Source organism: Pseudophryne corroboree, chromosome 8 (genome assembly GCF_028390025.1).
Source record: "Pseudophryne corroboree isolate aPseCor3 chromosome 8, aPseCor3.hap2, whole genome shotgun sequence".
Classification (NCBI taxonomy): Eukaryota; Metazoa; Chordata; class Amphibia; order Anura; family Myobatrachidae; genus Pseudophryne; species Pseudophryne corroboree.
In genome coordinates, this window is record NC_086451.1 from 8,671,929 (window position 1) to 8,689,132 (window position 17,204).

General features: G+C 47.2%; 1 protein-coding gene across 6 annotated transcripts in view; it reads left to right on the forward strand.

Moving 5' to 3' along the window:
• CACNA1B (calcium voltage-gated channel subunit alpha1 B) overlaps positions 1–17,204 on the forward strand; it is a 377,678-nt gene that overhangs the window by 335,114 nt on the left and 25,360 nt on the right. For 5 of the 6 annotated variants that reach the window (XM_063935876.1, XM_063935871.1, XM_063935873.1 and 2 more), the window contains 10 exons: positions 853–936; positions 7,792–7,908; positions 8,122–8,187; positions 8,490–8,581; positions 9,169–9,319; positions 10,438–10,565; positions 13,407–13,503; positions 15,623–15,731; positions 16,205–16,312; positions 16,584–16,696. In XM_063935876.1, the coding sequence (XP_063791946.1) occupies positions 853–936; positions 7,792–7,908; positions 8,122–8,187; positions 8,490–8,581; positions 9,169–9,319; positions 10,438–10,565; positions 13,407–13,503; positions 15,623–15,731; positions 16,205–16,312; positions 16,584–16,696 (1,065 nt within the window). Of the gene's footprint in view, positions 1–852; positions 937–7,791; positions 7,909–8,121; positions 8,188–8,489; positions 8,582–9,168; positions 9,320–10,437; positions 10,566–12,241; positions 12,339–13,406; positions 13,504–15,622; positions 15,732–16,204; positions 16,313–16,583; positions 16,697–17,204 lie in introns of all 6 variants that reach the window. The other variant, XM_063935872.1, reaches the window with a different exon arrangement.

The following is a 17,204-nucleotide window of genomic DNA, read 5'->3' on the forward strand; positions in this document are numbered from 1 at the left end:
TCTCTCCTGTTACATCCCCCCCACCCCCTTCTTTCCCCAGTCACATCCCCCCACCCCCTCCTCTTCCCGGTCACTTACCTCCACCTCTCCCCAGTTATGTACCCCCCACCTCTCTCCTGTTACATTCCCCCACCCCCTTCTTTCCCCAGTCACATCCCCCCCACCCCCTTCTCTTCTTGGTCACGTCTCTCCCATACCTTCCTCTCCTTGGTCAGCCCCCCCATCCCCACCTCTTGTCACATCCCCCCACCCCTGCCTCTCCCTGGTCACGCCCCCCCACCCCCTCCGCTTCCTGGTCACATCCCCCCATATTCTCCTCTCCTTGGTCACCCCACCCCTCCACTCCCTGGTGAGCCCCCCCATCCCCACCTCTTGACACGTTCCCCCACCCCCTCCTCTCCCCAGTCATGTCCCTCCACCTCCTCTTTTCTTGGTCATGTCTCACACCCCCTCCTATCCCCAGTCATTCCTCCCAACACTCACCTCTCCCTAGTTACGTCCCCCCCAATCCCCTCTTTTCCCCAGTCACACTCCCCCCCCCCCCAACCTTTCCTCTTCCTGATCACGTCTCCCCCATACCTTCCTCTCCTCGGTCACCCTCCCCCCCGCCCCATTCCCACCTCTTGTCACATCCCCCCCCCTCCTCTCCCCAGTCACTCCCTCCCTCCTCTCCACAGTCATGTCCCCCCTACCCCCTCACCTCCTCGGTCTCTCTCACACCCCCTACTCTCCCCGCCATGTCCCCCCACCTGCGTATTTGGGATGTATGAGCCAGGGGTTTGACACCTGCACTTATCACACGTACAGTAATAACTAATCGCTCTCTGAACCCCTCTCCCGTTTCTCATGCAGAACTATTTGCGGGACGCCTGGAATGTGTTCGATTTTATCACGGTCTTGGGAAGTATTACTGATATTTTACTGACAGAGATAGCGGTAAGTGGATCTTATGTATCTCGTCCTTATCTGCCGTTACGCAGACACCGCGCTGGGTCCGTCCTATAGAATTGCTAGGCTGACTCTATGCGGCGCAGGGGGCGGGTTACACTTTAACAGCCCATTAACGTACAGGCGCTGAAGTATGGTAGAAAGTACAGACAAACCCCTAATTTACCCTTACTGGCTGTATTCACAGCCCCATAATTTTTACTTACTACTGTAGGTCATGTGACAGAGATATAGGCCCTCATTCCGAGTTGTTCGCTCGTTCTTTTTCTTCGCATCGGTGCGATAAGTCGCAAACTGCGCATGCACAATGTTCGCAGTGCGCCTGCGCCAAGTAAATTAGCACAAAAGTTTGGTATTTTACTCACGGCTTTACGAAGAAATTTCATCGTTCTGGTGACCGGAGTGAGATTGACAGGAAGTGGGTGTTTCTGGGCGGAAACTGGACGTTTTATGGGTGTGTGCGAAAAAACGCTGCCGTTTCTGGGAAAAACGCGGGAGTGGCTGGAGAAACGGGGGAGTGTCTGGGCGAACGCTAGGTGCGTTTGTGACGTCAAACCAGGAACGAAACTGACTGAACTGATCGCAGTGTAGGAGTAAGTCTCGAGCTACTCGGAAACTGCAAAGAAATTTCTAATCGCTATTCTATTCGCAATTCTGCTAATCTTTTGTTCGCAATTCTGCAAAGCTAAGATTCACTCCCAGTAGGCGGCGGCTTAGCGTGTGCAATGCTGCTAAAAGCAGCTAGCGAGCGAACAACTCGGAATGAGGGCCATAGATATATATATATATATATATATATATACATACACAGCATATATATATATATATATATATATATATATAGTGATTGCTCATACAGGGAGTGCCTATTTATTGTTTATTATATATATATATATATATATATATATATATATATATACTGTATATATGAAACAACATTGGAACGGAACATTATAGTGCTGCATTTATGGAGACACTGTTTCAGACATAGCTGTTTGGTTGCCAGGAGCAACAGCTCCACTTGTTCTCTTTAGAAGGTGTGATACACCCCCCTCCCCCTTAGTAACATTGCTAATTTGCCATCTTCGCCTTCACTAATTGCCTCGTACTTTGCATTATGGTTGGTAATGCAAATATCAGCGCTGATTCATGCATCTCCATTATGCTGTCATGTATTCCGGGAAACTGTACTCACTCCAGATTCTCTTAATAATGGCATTAAATAATATATATCTATAATATACTCATTGTATTATTATGTAACGGCCTAGGAGCCAGGGCTCGCTGAATGAAATTGCGGAGTGCTATCACTTTCCTAGGTGGACACATGCAGAATCCGTTCTCTCCGGTTTCATTTCCTTCTCCCATTATTGCCGCAGCGTGCTAATTGCAAAGTTAAATAATGCTTAATTGGTCACAGAGAAATGTGTTGTTGGGAACATTGTGATAAGGGAATTTCACATGAATCTCCTTTGTTAGCGCATTTGCTGAAACACCATTGGGACTATTGCAGTGTCGCAATTTTCTGCTTATTAAGGCGTATCAAGTATAATATTCCCCATTATTATAACTGGGGATTTGTTTTTTTTAGCTTTATTCTTATATTTGTGTTCAGTGAAACAAATGGACAATATTTATTCATTGCAAATAACCCCAAATGTATCTGAATTTATTGACGTGAGTGGTGGCGGGTTCCTTGGGGGTCATTCCGAGTTGATCGCTCGCTAGCAGTTTTTAGCAGCCGTGCAAACGCTATGCCGCCGCCCACTGGGAGTGTATTTTAGCTTAGCAGAAGTGCGAACGAAAGAATCGCACAGCGGCGGCAACGTTTTTTTGTGCAGTTTTAGAGTAGCTCAAAACCTACTCAGCGCTTGCGATCACTTCAGACTGTTCAGTTCCTGTTTTGACGTCACAAACACGCCCTGCGTTCACCCAGCCACTCCTGCGTTTTTTCTGGCACACCTGTTTTTCCGAACACTCCCTGAAAACGGTCAGTTGACACCCAGAAACGCCCTCTTCCTGTCAATCACTCTGCGGCCAGCAGTACGACTGAAAAGCTTCGCTAGACCCTGTGTGAAACTACATCGTTCATTGTAATAGTACGTCGTGCGTGCGCATTGCGCTGCATGCGCAGAAGTGCCTTTTATTGCCTCATCGCTGCACAGCAAACAAATGCAGCTAGCGATCAACTCGGAATGACCACCCATATGCCTATCCTGTCTGGTCACGAGAAATATCAGCCATTGACTCCAGTGGAACACTGCCCCCTAGTGACTGTGTTACCATGAAGTAGGAATATTAAACTTGTAGGCAGTTCTTCTCTTAGATACAGTACGTGGACGCTACAATTGTGGTGGGCGATATTGTCAGCTGATGGCACTGCCTTCCCTAAGGCAATGCTGGATTAATATTGTGTGATTCCAAGGGGGAGGTGTATCAAACCTTCTAGGGAGAAGATTTTGCCCCTACAAGCAATCAGCTGCTAGCTCTCATTTTATAGAATGTACAAGATAAATGAAAGCTGCAAGCTTATTGGTTGCTCCGTTTGTCCTGTTTAGAAGATCTGATACATCTCCCCCTCGATGATGAAACACTAATTGATGATAATGGTTTTGGAAGCCCTGTTTTCCCTTGCAATCATCAAGAGCAGAACATAACCTCATTCAGTTTATTTGTCTCCTTCCAGTTTCATTGAATTCATCTTTTTTTGTTTTTGTGTCCCTGTTCCGTGTTTGTGTCCTTTATTTATTTCACGGCCTGCCGACTCATGCCGCTCAATCAACATACAATGCGGGGACCACTCACTCCACCCCCACCCCACCCGCAAACCCCCTGTTGTTGTATGTTGTGTTTCCTGCAACATCCGTGTACTGTTTACCACTAAAATCACCCATGGCAACATCATATCTAGAACACGGTTGGTTCCATTTTAGAATTCTTCATTTTTTTATTTTTTTTTGCACCTTGACCTGATATCCCTGCTTGGTTATGAATGCGGTATCATGCTACGGGTGCGTTGGAGAAGGCGGTTTGCGTACTGAGCAATATTGATTTGGGGGGGGATCATGTTGACAGATGTTTCGGCATTGCCGACGGCTGTCTACAAACATCACAGGCAAAGGTTGCTTCCGGGATTACTTCTCATTGACAGATCTTTCAGCAGCAAAAGGGTGAGAGAATAGGGGTCTTAGACTGAAAACGCCTGGGAACGCCTGCGTAATCCTGAGACTCCTAGATAACGGCCAGGTACCACCCCCAAACGTCTGCTTCTGGTTATTCAGCCTGCGTTCGCCTAGCGATCAAAATAGATGTAGGCCCACTGGCAGATGGAAATAGCAGTGGTTAACGCCTGGACATAACCCTTTCAAGGGATTTGAATGAGGTTGGAGGTTAAAGCGCGTGTATTCGGAAGAGGAAAGACGATGAGTCGATGGGCCAACGCACTTGTCACTAGTTAGGCGACTTTTGTATTGTGAACAATAAGAGATTTGGTGAAAGCCGGTGATGTCATCTTTGTCAAGTCAGCTTCGGAAGCCAAAGAGGTGTTCCCGTAGGTTGTAGGAAGTTTTGACATCTGGAATTTAATCAATGAACGTTTTGCAAAGTTGTTGCTCTAATACGATGAATGCAATCGTGCTGAATTTATTTAACGTTTTCAGTGACTGTTGAAGAGACTTTTTACGACAGAAGATACTCGTGTTCTCAGAGCTGGTTTATAGCAGTTGGAATTATCCCACAGGACACATCATACATCGTCCATGGACAAATATGAGAATTAGGCCCTCATTCCGAGTTGATCGCACGCTGCCACTTTTTGCTGCCCGTGCGATCAACTAGACGCAGCCTATGGGGGAGTGTATTTTTGCATAGCAAGGCTGCGATCGCTTGTGCAGCCCTGCTATGCCCAAAAAGTTTTGTGCAGAACTAGACTAGGGTAAGAGTTACTTACCCTGTGCGATCAATCCAGCGTTGCAGGTCCCGGAATTGACGTCAGACATCCGCCCTCCAAACGCCTCGACACGCCTGCATTCGGATCTTCACGCCCCCCCGAAAACGGTGAGTTGTCGCACGGATCCGCCTTCCTCCTGTCAGTCTTCTTGCGGTCGCCGCTGCGCCCGCTTTCTTCGTTGGAGGCGACGCGCCAGCACAATGCGGCAACCACGCATGCGCAGTTCCGACCCCATCGCACAGCTGTGAAGAAGCGCAGCGTGCGATCGGGTCGGAATGACCACCTTAGTGCGCCCCACAAATGTTCTGCCCTTTTTGCTGCTAGAAAGATGGTGATACTTTGACAATATTGTTTGAATTAGATATTATTGCTCAGTACGCACCTTCACTACAAACCTTACCAACCCTGAATGTAACGCCCCTTGGGAAGAGGAACAGAGGTCAGTGTATGCTCAGCACATTCAGGGTCCATTCTTATACAGGGGGTGTGTGAAGAGATACATGTAGGGGGAGGGCGGGATAACTTGGTAGTGAGCGCATCCATCTACATCTGAATGTTTTCAGGTAGTCTTAGATGCATCTAAATGACAGTGACTTCTGTTCCTCTGCATGCTAACTCGGCCGCTGCATGGCGCAATGTAAGCCGGTGTCATTTCTAACTGGGATGGTCATGTGACACGGCCTAAGGAACAAAAGTAGCATCTTCTGCTGATAAGGATATTTTATGAGTAGGAGCTGCAAACAATACGTGGCGCAGGGGGGCAAGCTTCATTCACTTCATTTATCACGTGTAGGGATCAAGCTATTTTCAGACAAATGACAGTGGCAAATTGTTGGCAAGAGATTTGCACCCATCCTGTCTTGGTCTTCTTGGGCATCCATCAGCGCATCAATTATAGAAACATGTCGCCTTGGTGCATCAGGCGCCTGTGCCACAATAGGGTTCCACCAAATTAGCACTGTAACACAACAGGTTGGGGCAAAGTAGGCGGCGCCATGATTCATTAAACCACACCCCATTTTCCAACCAGATGTCATCACTGCCCACGCATTGGGTGGGTGTTACAGAAAATCCAACAAAATACAGTATATATCTACTGTAAAGTACATTTTTAATCATCAAAAATACAATTTATTTCACAATGTTAAGTGGACCCTAATGTACACCTACAATGTAAATAACTAGACAAATCTATATAGTTGGATTCCGACTTTTCTCCTCTTTATAAAGTTGCTATTTGTGCATCTAGACTTGGACTAAACTTCTCCATAGACATTGATAGCATCAGTGACACTGACTACTCAGGAAATAACATTATACAAAATACTGAAAGGGGTCAACGGTATTAAACAACGAGACCTGCATCATTTCCTAATACAATATATTGTTCAGTTATATAACAGTTTTACATGGAATATTTGTAAAAGATATTCCGCTAACTGCACTGAATGTTATAAACCTCCGTCATCATTCCATGTCTTTCTGACAGCCGGGTATAATGCCTCTCACATTCAGAGATTTGTTAGTCATCTCTCAGAACTGGGGGAACTCCCAGGAGGGTGTTTGCGAAAACTGGTCAACAGGAGACTGGAAAAGTAAACCTTTTTCTAATGATGTGTGGCAACCAATCAGATCCTAACGATCATATTCTAAATGTAAACAAACGCCTAATTGGTTTGACCCCTTTCAAAGTGTTAATGGTCCTGACCTTGGAGCAAGTCTCCTGAACATGTAATTATGAGGTTGGTGCAGAGCGCAACCCCGGTTATATTGCGGATGTATATTGCGCGTTTCTGCGCAGGGCATGCTCCAGAGCCGGGGGGGCGAATGTAATTACGGGCCACGCAAAGTTATTGGCAACTCAGTCTGTTCTGTACTTGCCACTGGAGAGGCGTAATTGGCTAGTTATTGATACCAGTGGGGCATTCACACGTGATCAAAGTTCACAAAGGGCGCATCAGTGAAATTTCGGCAGTGTGTTTTTCTAATGGATCTCTTGCACCAAGGATAGGAAATGTGTAACCTCCGGTTGGAATTAATCTTACTGGCGATAAGTGAATCGGAGACGTATTAATTCCGTTCATCTTAAATACTTTTCCCTCCGCTGACGCCTGTCTCATTTTGCGCATACATGAAAAGTTCTGAGAACCCCTATGGCACATGCATTACCCTAAGTGTACGCATAAAGGCGCTGTTGCGATTAAGTCGGACGGTATCAGAATGATGACGGAAAAGTGATGGGTGACCCTGGGCGCTGACTGGGAGGTGGCTAGTAGTGCGCGCAAATATAGTCCGGTGGGTGGGCATGCTATGTCGTGGGCGTGTCACTGCAGGCGGATGCACAGGCACAGGAGACCGCGGTCAGACAGAGAAACTGCAGCTGCCATAGGTGACACCGATGGTGGCGTAGCGCGTGCACGGGTGCTAAAGGTGGGCGTCTCAGCCCCAGTAGACATTGCTGCGTGCAATTCGAATCGGGCTCTTAAACTCTTTCCAGAAGGCGAAGATTCTGATCTTCCAAAGACTTCGGCCAAGTCCTTCATGAACCCTTCTCACATGTAAGCACCAGAGATACACGTGTCATCTGTAACTTGCCTCTGCGGATCTCTCTTTAAGACCGTCCTCATTGGAGACACACTAGAGAGCACGTTGAGACTGTCAGTGAGTGTGACTGGGGTGGGGGGCGGGGGGGGTTGCATGTGACCGGATCTAAATTCCCTCTCCCGATTTTGAATTACGAGCAAGCTGCAAGTTTTTTGCTTGAGAATGGAATGGAGTGAGGTGGGCTTGTCTTCTACTTGTTGGGGTCCTGAGGGAAGGGGGTGGGGGGGAGTTGTCTGCAGATCGGTGGCTGGGCCAGATTACCAATAACACAATCTCTCCTTCTGCTGTAGGAAAACTTCATCAACTTGAGCTTTTTGCGACTTTTCCGAGCGGCTCGGCTGATTAAACTCCTGCGTCAGGGCTACACCATCCGCATCCTTCTCTGGACCTTTGTGCAGTCATTCAAGGTTTGTCCGTCCAGCCATTGTTATATGCAAACCGTTCCATCACCATGATAATGAAATTGGCTGTAGAACAGAGATAAATGGATGGAAAAAGCTTATTAGCTCCTTGAAGTCTGGCTGAGAAGGAGGATAAATCCTGATTACCTGTAGTGCGGGGTTGCAGAGATTATTAGGAGAACATTTACAGTAAACACGAATGTCGCTCTCTTTCCGCAGGCTCTCCCATACGTCTGCCTTCTGATCGCCATGCTGTTCTTCATCTACGCCATTATCGGCATGCAGGTAATGACAAGGATTATATAGATGCTGTGTAAATACTTTCACAAGCTCCGCTCAGCCAGCCGGGACTGGTCCCATAGCAGTGATGTGCGGTCAGGGTAGGCAGGGGAGGCAAAGCCTCACCGGTCATACTCCAGTATACTCCAGAGTTTTGGGCACAGCCAATGAGGTTCAAGGTAAGAATCTCAAAGTTAGCAGGTTCGTGATTGGCCCCAATTGCTCCGCCATCTTGTCATAGCCATAGCGGTGGCTTCTGAATTCAGTCAGTCATTTTTCTTTGCATTCATTTTATTTTATTTTTCCAGGTGTTTGGGAACATTGGATTGGTAGACGACAGCGCCATCAACAGACACAATAACTTTCGCACTTTTTTCCAAGCCCTGATGCTCCTGTTTAGGTAAATACGGTTACATTTCCCGCTGTGATTGGGTTTCTGTTGGGCTGTGACGTAGGCCTAAAGACGGGGTCGTTAGTGATTGCCCCAAAATCCCCCCTGGCATTGTCTGGTACAAGACTTCTGTTTCTCCAAGAAAGGCAGCAATCTGTGCATCAAGATGGTGGCACCTGCGCCTGATGCAAATGTTTGTTTGGATTATTTGTGATGGCAAGAATGGGACGCTCCCTGCGGAATCTGGGCTCTTTAAAAAAAAAAATTTCAATTAATAAAGGTTTCAACATACTTTTAATTAGCAAACGTAATTTTTTTTTGCCACAATAGTGGAACTGAGACGCAAATCTGTGGTCTGCGATTTCTCAGAGACAAAAACAAGCATTTAAATGGCCACCGGTCTAACATGTATACTGCTTTATATGAAACACCACTGTATCTGTATGTACAGAGAAGGGAAATGCCATATACTGAATGCATTGTAAAAATAATAATTTTCTTATTGAATTAGGACTATTGTAGTTGCATATATGAGACTATATAACAATTCTGTGTTTGTCTCTCCCCCCCCCCCCCCACCCCCCACCCCCCTCTAGGAGCGCCACCGGGGAAGGCTGGCACGAAATCATGCTCGCCTGTCTCAGCCACAGACCATGTGACCCGCGCTCCGGCAACTCCAGAGATGAATGCGGCAGCGACTTTGCTTATTTCTACTTTGTCTCATTTATCTTCCTGTGCTCGTTCCTGGTGAGTGACCCACCGCTCAATGACCGACCCCGAGACGGGAGTACCGGGGGCACCAGGCCCGTCTCCTCTCTCTGCACCACACGTAGCAGTATTGGGATTTGTTGCGGTCACTATTGCTGTATGTGTGGCTACCATAAAGCCTGTACTACCAGCAAGGGCAGGACTATGGCGGTGACAGCGAAATCGGGTCCCTCTCCGCCTGGCGGCTTGTATTGCAGCGACAACCGAGAGAATAATAATTATGCAGTAAATGTGTTGGGCAGAAAGTTGGGTGGTGTTTTGGGACAGAGTCAATCTCCGGAGACACAAGTGACTTTAGCAATAAACGTTGGCACCCGCAAAACATTGGCGCTGGGCCCTGTAACGTCCGTTTAGCCTGCCAGCCGGCGCAGTGTTCCTATAACAATTAACTGATTAGAAAAAATGGGCGTTGAGTCCTAACTTAGGGGGTCATTCCAAGTTGATCACACGCTGCTGTCTTTCGCAGCGCAGCAATCAGGTCACTATTGCGCATGCACCGCAATGCGCAGGCGCGTCCTATGGGTACAAAGCGGATAGTTGCTGAGTGATGGATTTAATGAAGAAACCATTCGCACAGCCGATCGCAAGGAGAGTGACAGGAAGAGGGCGTTTGTGGGTGGCAACTGACCATTTTCTGGGAGTGTTTGGAAAAACGCAGGCGTGTCCGGGCATTTGGAGGGCGGGTGTCTGACGTCAATTCCGGCACCAAAAAGACTGAAGTGATCGCAAGGGCTGAGTAAGTCCAGAGCTACTCAGAAACTGCACAAAATGTTTTTGCAGAGCTCGGCTGCACAGGCGATCGCACACTTGCAAAGCGAAAATACACTACCCGGTGGGCAGCGACTATACGTTTGCATGGCTGCTAAAAGTAGCTAGCGAGCGATCAACTCGGAATGAGGGCCTTAAATCCTTTCAGTGACCGGTAGGGTTCCATGTTTGTGTAAATCGCCATCTGGTTGTGGCTGTTGAACCCTCCTTGTTGTGCGGTTACGGAAGTGTCATCTTCTGGCTGCGCAGAGCTCGGTTATCGTGTTACCCGTCCCGCTCTCTGATGTGCTGTCTCTCTCTCTCTCTGTCTCCCGGTCACACCTGAGTAGATGCTGAATCTCTTCGTGGCAGTCATCATGGATAACTTTGAGTACCTGACGCGAGACTCTTCCATCTTGGGGCCTCATCACCTGGATGAATTCATCCGCGTCTGGGCAGAGTATGACCCGGCTGCCTGGTATGTTCTTCCAGTTCTATACATTTTATAAACCTTTAGTCCGGTACATCCAGGATCAGGTCAGAGAGAAGTAATGGGACCCCTGTTGCAGTTTCTTTTCATGTTACGTACAAGTACGTTTTATATATGCAACATCCGCCGGGCAGCGCGGTATCTGTTGTGACTAAAAGATAACCGGTCATTCGGTAAGCGAGACCCCTGTCTCCGGGCTCCATGGAGATAAGGCTGCATCCAGCTGAGCTGGTTATAGTTCCACGGGAGTCACCACTATGTATTAGCTACGTGATAATCAATGTAATGTCATATAAGCCGGCATACCAGGGCGTGTTCGGTTTGGCTAAGTTCCCCGTGTCCGAGGGCAACATTCTAAGTTTTATTCTGTTTATAATGAAATCAGTGTTTTCACATCCTACATTAGCGGGGGTTGGGTTACTGGTAACAATACGCCTGCGTTCTACAGGTGTAACATACGTACAGAATTACTCCGTGTAGGAGAGACGGGGCTGTCGGGTAATAAAACATGGCTACCCTTATGTAATACTGTATGTAACGTTATACTATAAGTTTATTGTATAGTGACCATATTGTATTCCTCGAGGGCTGGGAACGCTTGGCACCTACAGGAAGCCCAGGACTCACCAATCACTGTGTTATGGAAGTTTTACTTTTTTATTCTATAATAACTAATTATAATAAGCACTTGTTATCCCCGTATGTACTGATACCTGCGCACACTGGATCTGATTCCGCTTTCACAGGCATTGCTGGAGGCGCACCTGCGATAATATATAAATGCTAGTTTCCGCCTCCCCCTGGTGTACTGTACTTGCGTGCGCCGGAATGTGCAAACCCAAAGATGCATAATTTCTGCGCCCCGTAAATGGAACATGTTACCTCACTGAGAGTTGCTGGTGGCATCTTTGCCCTGCTTCATGTCTGATATTCAGGAGGCTTGCGCCGAGTGTCTCTTTCATCCAAATGTGCGTCTTAGCTGCCATGCGATGCAACAAAACCACTTAACGAGGCTGCACTGATTCATTTGTTGCCACACTTGTTTATCTATGTGCAAATGATTGTGTTAAAGTCACAGCCCGGCACCTGTAGTGCAGTGTGAGCGGTGTTACGCTGTGCAAATGCGATTTACAGAAAACGTCTCTCTGCTACACCGCCCGGCGCGGCTCACTCAGTCCAGGCTTCACGCGCTGCATATTGAGGCTAGGGGGTGTATTTAATAAAATGCGACTTATCGTTTATCTAGCACCTTCTAAAAGATATTAGCTAGATTCTGACTGGTTGCTATAGGCAACATCTACACTTCTATAAACCCGCGCTTTAGTAAATATACCCCTAGCTGTATGAGGATACACTTGTAGCAATTTGTATTTTCAGGTTTACAGTATTGTCAGTCCTCCATCATTGACACGTGCATAAGGCGTTAAAAGGCAAAGTAATGGTTAATAGAAATATCACTAGTTCTCTAACGAGTTCACTGGTGAAAAAAAATAACCATGATGTACAATGTAACTTACTGTGGGACGTTAATGATTACGAGTGGCGGGGAAAATGCGCTCTGTGTTCTCGCTCTGTATATCCTGCGTCTCTTTTATTTACTGAACAGGTAACAGGTGTCTTTTTGTTTTCTCCATCCTTGATGTATTGTGCTGTTTTTTTTCTAGTTGCCGAATTCACTATAAGGATATGTACAATTTATTGCGGGTTATTGCCCCTCCGCTGGGGCTTGGGAAGCGCTGCCCGTCGCGGGTGGCTTACAAGGTTTGCAACAAAAAGCCCGTTTGCATCCATAACAAATAGGGGGAGTCTGACAGAATCCAGAGGGGTCTGCGCCTGCATGGGAATGCGAGGCCAGCCCTGCCCTCTGCCACCTCATCATGCTTCACCCCCCTGCCGACAAGGGCGCCAGGCAGCTTCACTGGAGAGGTTCTCAGCCGCCGTCTGGGACTTAGAAGGGTGGTAGGGCAACTAGTAAATGGTATTTGCCACTGGGGCAATGCGGGAGTATTCTCATCAGTGAGGCTGCCTAGGCCCTTCTCCAAGCATGATGACCGGAATGGTTTTATGCTCTTCAATGCTGCTGGGGGCATGTGATGACATTATCATTGAAGGGTTTAAAATGATGCCCCCTCCCACCCCCCTCCTCCTCTGGTAGGGGCAAGGGACATGGAAATGTCGCCTTGTATGCTCTCGCTGCTCGGGACCGCCCGTGTCAGTAAAAGGGATCGAACAGAAAGCGAGCAGTGACACCCCCCCCCCTACCTGCCTCTCACCGACACCCGACTAACCTTCGCTCACCTGAATGATATAAAAAAACATACCTGTGCTACAGTGACAGAGTGTAATTTCAGGCTAATCAGATATGTTTTTTTTGTCTGTTTCCCTCCCATATTCATCCCCCTTGCTCGGCTTCCATCTCCTCTCTCCACCTGTCCTTACTATCCCTCCATGACTTGTCTCAATTGTACCCATGTGGGTTGGTCTTTTCCAATGCAATTTTCCCCCCTTAATGTTAAATTTCCTATTATCTTCCTTCTTGTTTCTTTCTCTCTCATTGCTGCCCTGTTCCTGTCCTGCCGACTTTACAACACTCAATATGGTTTCCCTCCTGCTCCCTAATCCCCCACGTTCCTCCTGCTCCTTCCGTTGTATCTTGTTTTCATTTTTCTACTGTGCCCCCTGGGTCTCGTTCATTTCTGCTGCCTTCATCGATCTGCCACGCACTTTCCATACATCTTGCTGTTAATCTACCTCTTGTGCCTCCATCTGCTTGTCCATCTTTCGCCCCTTGTCCGCTACTCCTGTGCCGCCTCCTTCCCGTTGCTGCAGCGGGCGCATTGGTTACACTGACATGTACGAGATGCTACGACACATGCCCCCTCCCCTTGGCCTGGGGAAGAAATGCCCTGCACGTGTGGCATATAAGGTAGAAGAGATGTGTCGCCCTCCACCAGTGATTCGCTGGTCTCCAGCCTTCTCCTGTCTCTGTACTGTGCCCGTACCGTGCTGTGTTTATCTCCCTGTGAACTCGTCTCCTTCTATTATGTCCACTCTCTCCCCATCTATTTGATCAGGGATCTATGTGGAGCTGCTTAATGCAAGATCTAACAAGTATCCGTGTAGCTATCTGGAGTCATGGCCTCCAAACCCTATAAGATCTAAGTAGCTGTGCCAGTTCTTGGCTTCCATACCATACAAGATCTAAGTATCCATCTAGCTGTCCTGGTTCATGGCTTTCCAAGATCTAAGTAGCTGTCTAGCTGTCCTAAGTCATGGTCTTGAAACCCTATAAGATCTAAGTAGTTGTCTAGCTGTCCTGGGTCATGGTCTCCAAACCCCTCCTGGATCATGGCTTCCAAACCCTACAAAATCTAACTAACCATCTAGCTGTCTTGGGTCATGGTCTCCAAACCCTACAAGTTTAAGTAGTCATGTAGCTATCCTGGGTCATGGTTCAAAACCTACAAGATCTAAGTAGTCATCTAGCTGTCCTGGGTCATGGCTTCCATACCCTACAGTACAAGATCTAAGTAACCATCTAGCTGTCCTGGGTCATGGTCTCCAAACCCTACAAGATCTAAGTAGTCATCTAGCTGTCCTGGGTCATGGTCTCGAAACCCTTCAAGATCTAAGTAGCCATCTACGTGGCCTGGTTCATGGTCTCCAATGCCTACAAGATCTAAGTAACTGTTTTGGGTCATGGCTTCCAAACCCTTCCAGATCTAAGTAGCCATCTAGCTGTCCTGGTTCATGACTTCTAAAAAGTACACGCATCTGAATCTTAATGCCAACCTTTTCTAGTGATCTACCAGCTCTTGTAAAGAGTCCTGCCCCCCCCCCCCAACCCATTCTCCAAGTCTAAGACTATCCAATCCTTTCTTCATACCTCCCAGACTCTTCTATACAGGTAGATGGATCTGTCACTCACTTTGTGGTTCTAGTCTAGCATACCTTTCTTTGCATGTCTTGTTGCATGTTTGTATTCCCTGTGCAACTCTACAACTGTACAGTATACCAACCTTACACTGCCATTAGCTTCAGTTTACTACGTGGTAAAATGGGCCTTGTTTAGAAATCCCCAATTGCAACCAATCCAGTCAGCAAGTGCCAGGGACCTGACTGAGGCATCTCATGAAGCGCACATTCCCATGCAGCCATTTTGTAGGCAGAACAAATCTTCATGACAGTGGAGTGTCTTTGATTTCATGGGAAATGGATAGTATGGGCTCTTATAAAAATAGTTTCAGCTGACAAAATGGCCGTTCCCAGCGTGTATAAGGAGAAAAACATTTATTACAGGAACAAGGTTTATTCGCCATTTTACCACTTTTCAGTCAGTTGAGGCTAAATGTCAGTCCTTTCTGTACTCTCCATGTGTAACTTGACTGTTCCCTGAATGTGCTCCGTTCCTGTCCACCCACCTTGGTCGGCCATCCTCTGTAACTCTTGGTCTAGTATTGACCTAAGGAAAGGGCTGTGACTGGGAACAGAACAAAAATGGGGAACGGTCAAGTGTTGAATGGGTGATGACCCTACAGGTCTTTCTCTTCTCCTCTGATGTCTCCTTCCAAGACGCATGTCAGATTGTGTATTGTTACTGTGCACGGAGCTGGTCAAGTCAGCGACTATCAACCACTTATTGCTACGCAAACTAAAATATGCACAACTTGGCAAATTATTCTAGTTTTGCAAATAATGTAAATGGGATGAATGTTCTGCAGTGATACTGTATTTTCTGTCTTCTGCTGATAAATCACTTTGCATATAGAAGAAGGTGCATAGCGCCACCTATAATCTGCGAGCAGTCACTGCATCCCAGTGTCGCCATACTTAAACGTTTATTTATTGCTATCATGTTGGAAAGTTCCACCTCTAACCGTGGAGAGAGCACTGTTTAATTAAGAGCTGTGCTACACACGGAAACATGCGCCGTCGCGATGACTGGTTGGGAGACGTTGCAAATTGCTCCGTGCACATTGGCCGCAGCATGCCACGGGAAACAGGGATGGGCGTCCGTCGCTGTAACAGTCTGGGTCTTTCCGCAGCGTCTTGTTAGGATGAATATGCCCATCTCCGATACGGACCTCACCGTACACTTCACATCAACTTTGATGGCATTAATCCGGACTGCGCTGGACATTAAACTGTCTTCAGGTGGGTGCAGGTGCTGTTGCCGAGCATTGTGGCAAATGTGGACATCATGAAGACTGTTGGAGAAATTATTCTTTGAGGGCCAAGGGCCCAAACTCGGGGGTCCCTTTTTAAATGTCACAGTGTAATGGCATATGTTGCCCAATAAGGTGCCCTTAAAACCTGTCATCTTCTCCCACCACATTTCCTATGTCTCTCCATAGATTACATATTTATGTGAGTATGTTTATAGGATCCCGGTATTAATTATATGGGATGGGAATACCCCAGCAGCAACAATACACGTGGGTTGTCCCAGGCCTTTAAATGTCCTTTCCCAAATAGTATCATGGTTTCCTTATGGCCCAGGAGACTGTTGACCCAACTCTGTTCTAGAGGTTAGACTGTCTGTCCTCATTTCAGTGCATCGTCATGGACAAAAGGAACGACAGAGAGAGCGCAGGAAATAGAATGTGGACAAATTATTTTCTTTTCAGGGGGAATAAAACAACATGAAAGTGACGCTGAGCTCCGAAAGGAAATATCATCCGTCTGGCCCAACCTCTCGCAGAAAACCCTGGATTTGCTCGTACCTCCTCATAAACGTAAGAGCTCTCCCCCACCCACCTCGTGTCACCACCGGTGACGCAGCTAATGGTTTTACACCAACTACTTTTCTGTTTTTATCAGCCTAAATAATTCCTGATCAAATGATGTTTTTTATTTCAGAACCCACTGTTCGTGAACAATTTTACATGCTGTAAAAATAAACCTAAATCACTTAAGTTATTACTCATTTTGAAAATGGTCCCATCTGGAAATTAGGGGATGGGGTGGGTGGGAATGACTGACTCATTGCCGTCTCTTCCTTCACAGCGGATGAAATGACTGTCGGGAAAGTCTACGCGGCTCTCATGATTTTCGACTTTTACAAGCAGAATAAAGGCAACCGGGACCAGTCCCACCAGCAGCCGGGGGTCCTCTCTCAGGTATCAGGGGCATATGGGGGAACGCTCAGGTTTCAGTGAGGAATTTATGGCTTATGACAATGCACATGCAATGCAAGGATGGGTACGACAGAGCCAGCAACAAGTGCAATGCTGAATAATGTTCCAAGCGGGTTTTGTGTCTATAGTTGGCCGGGTCTTCTGCTGAAGCTGGTCTCACCGTGATGACCCTGATAGTGGATTAACTGAAATCAACAGGAGAGTTATTCGACATGGTTGATAGTTCCAAAGATTGCTGTAAGCTCAGCACAAGAACCAACTCGCCATATCACGTTTAACTTGCCCTTCCCCACCTCCACCTCCACCACCACCATCACCACCACGTGTGGTCATATTAAACAATGCTGGCCGGTGGGTCTTGAGTTGAGCGACTGAATCTCCTTGTGGTATGAGATGATAGTAGTAGTCACCCCTAGAGGGGAAGAACAGCAACTGTGGCCTTTTTACCCCAGACCCGCCACCCTACGTAACATTCCTGTTGGCTAACTCT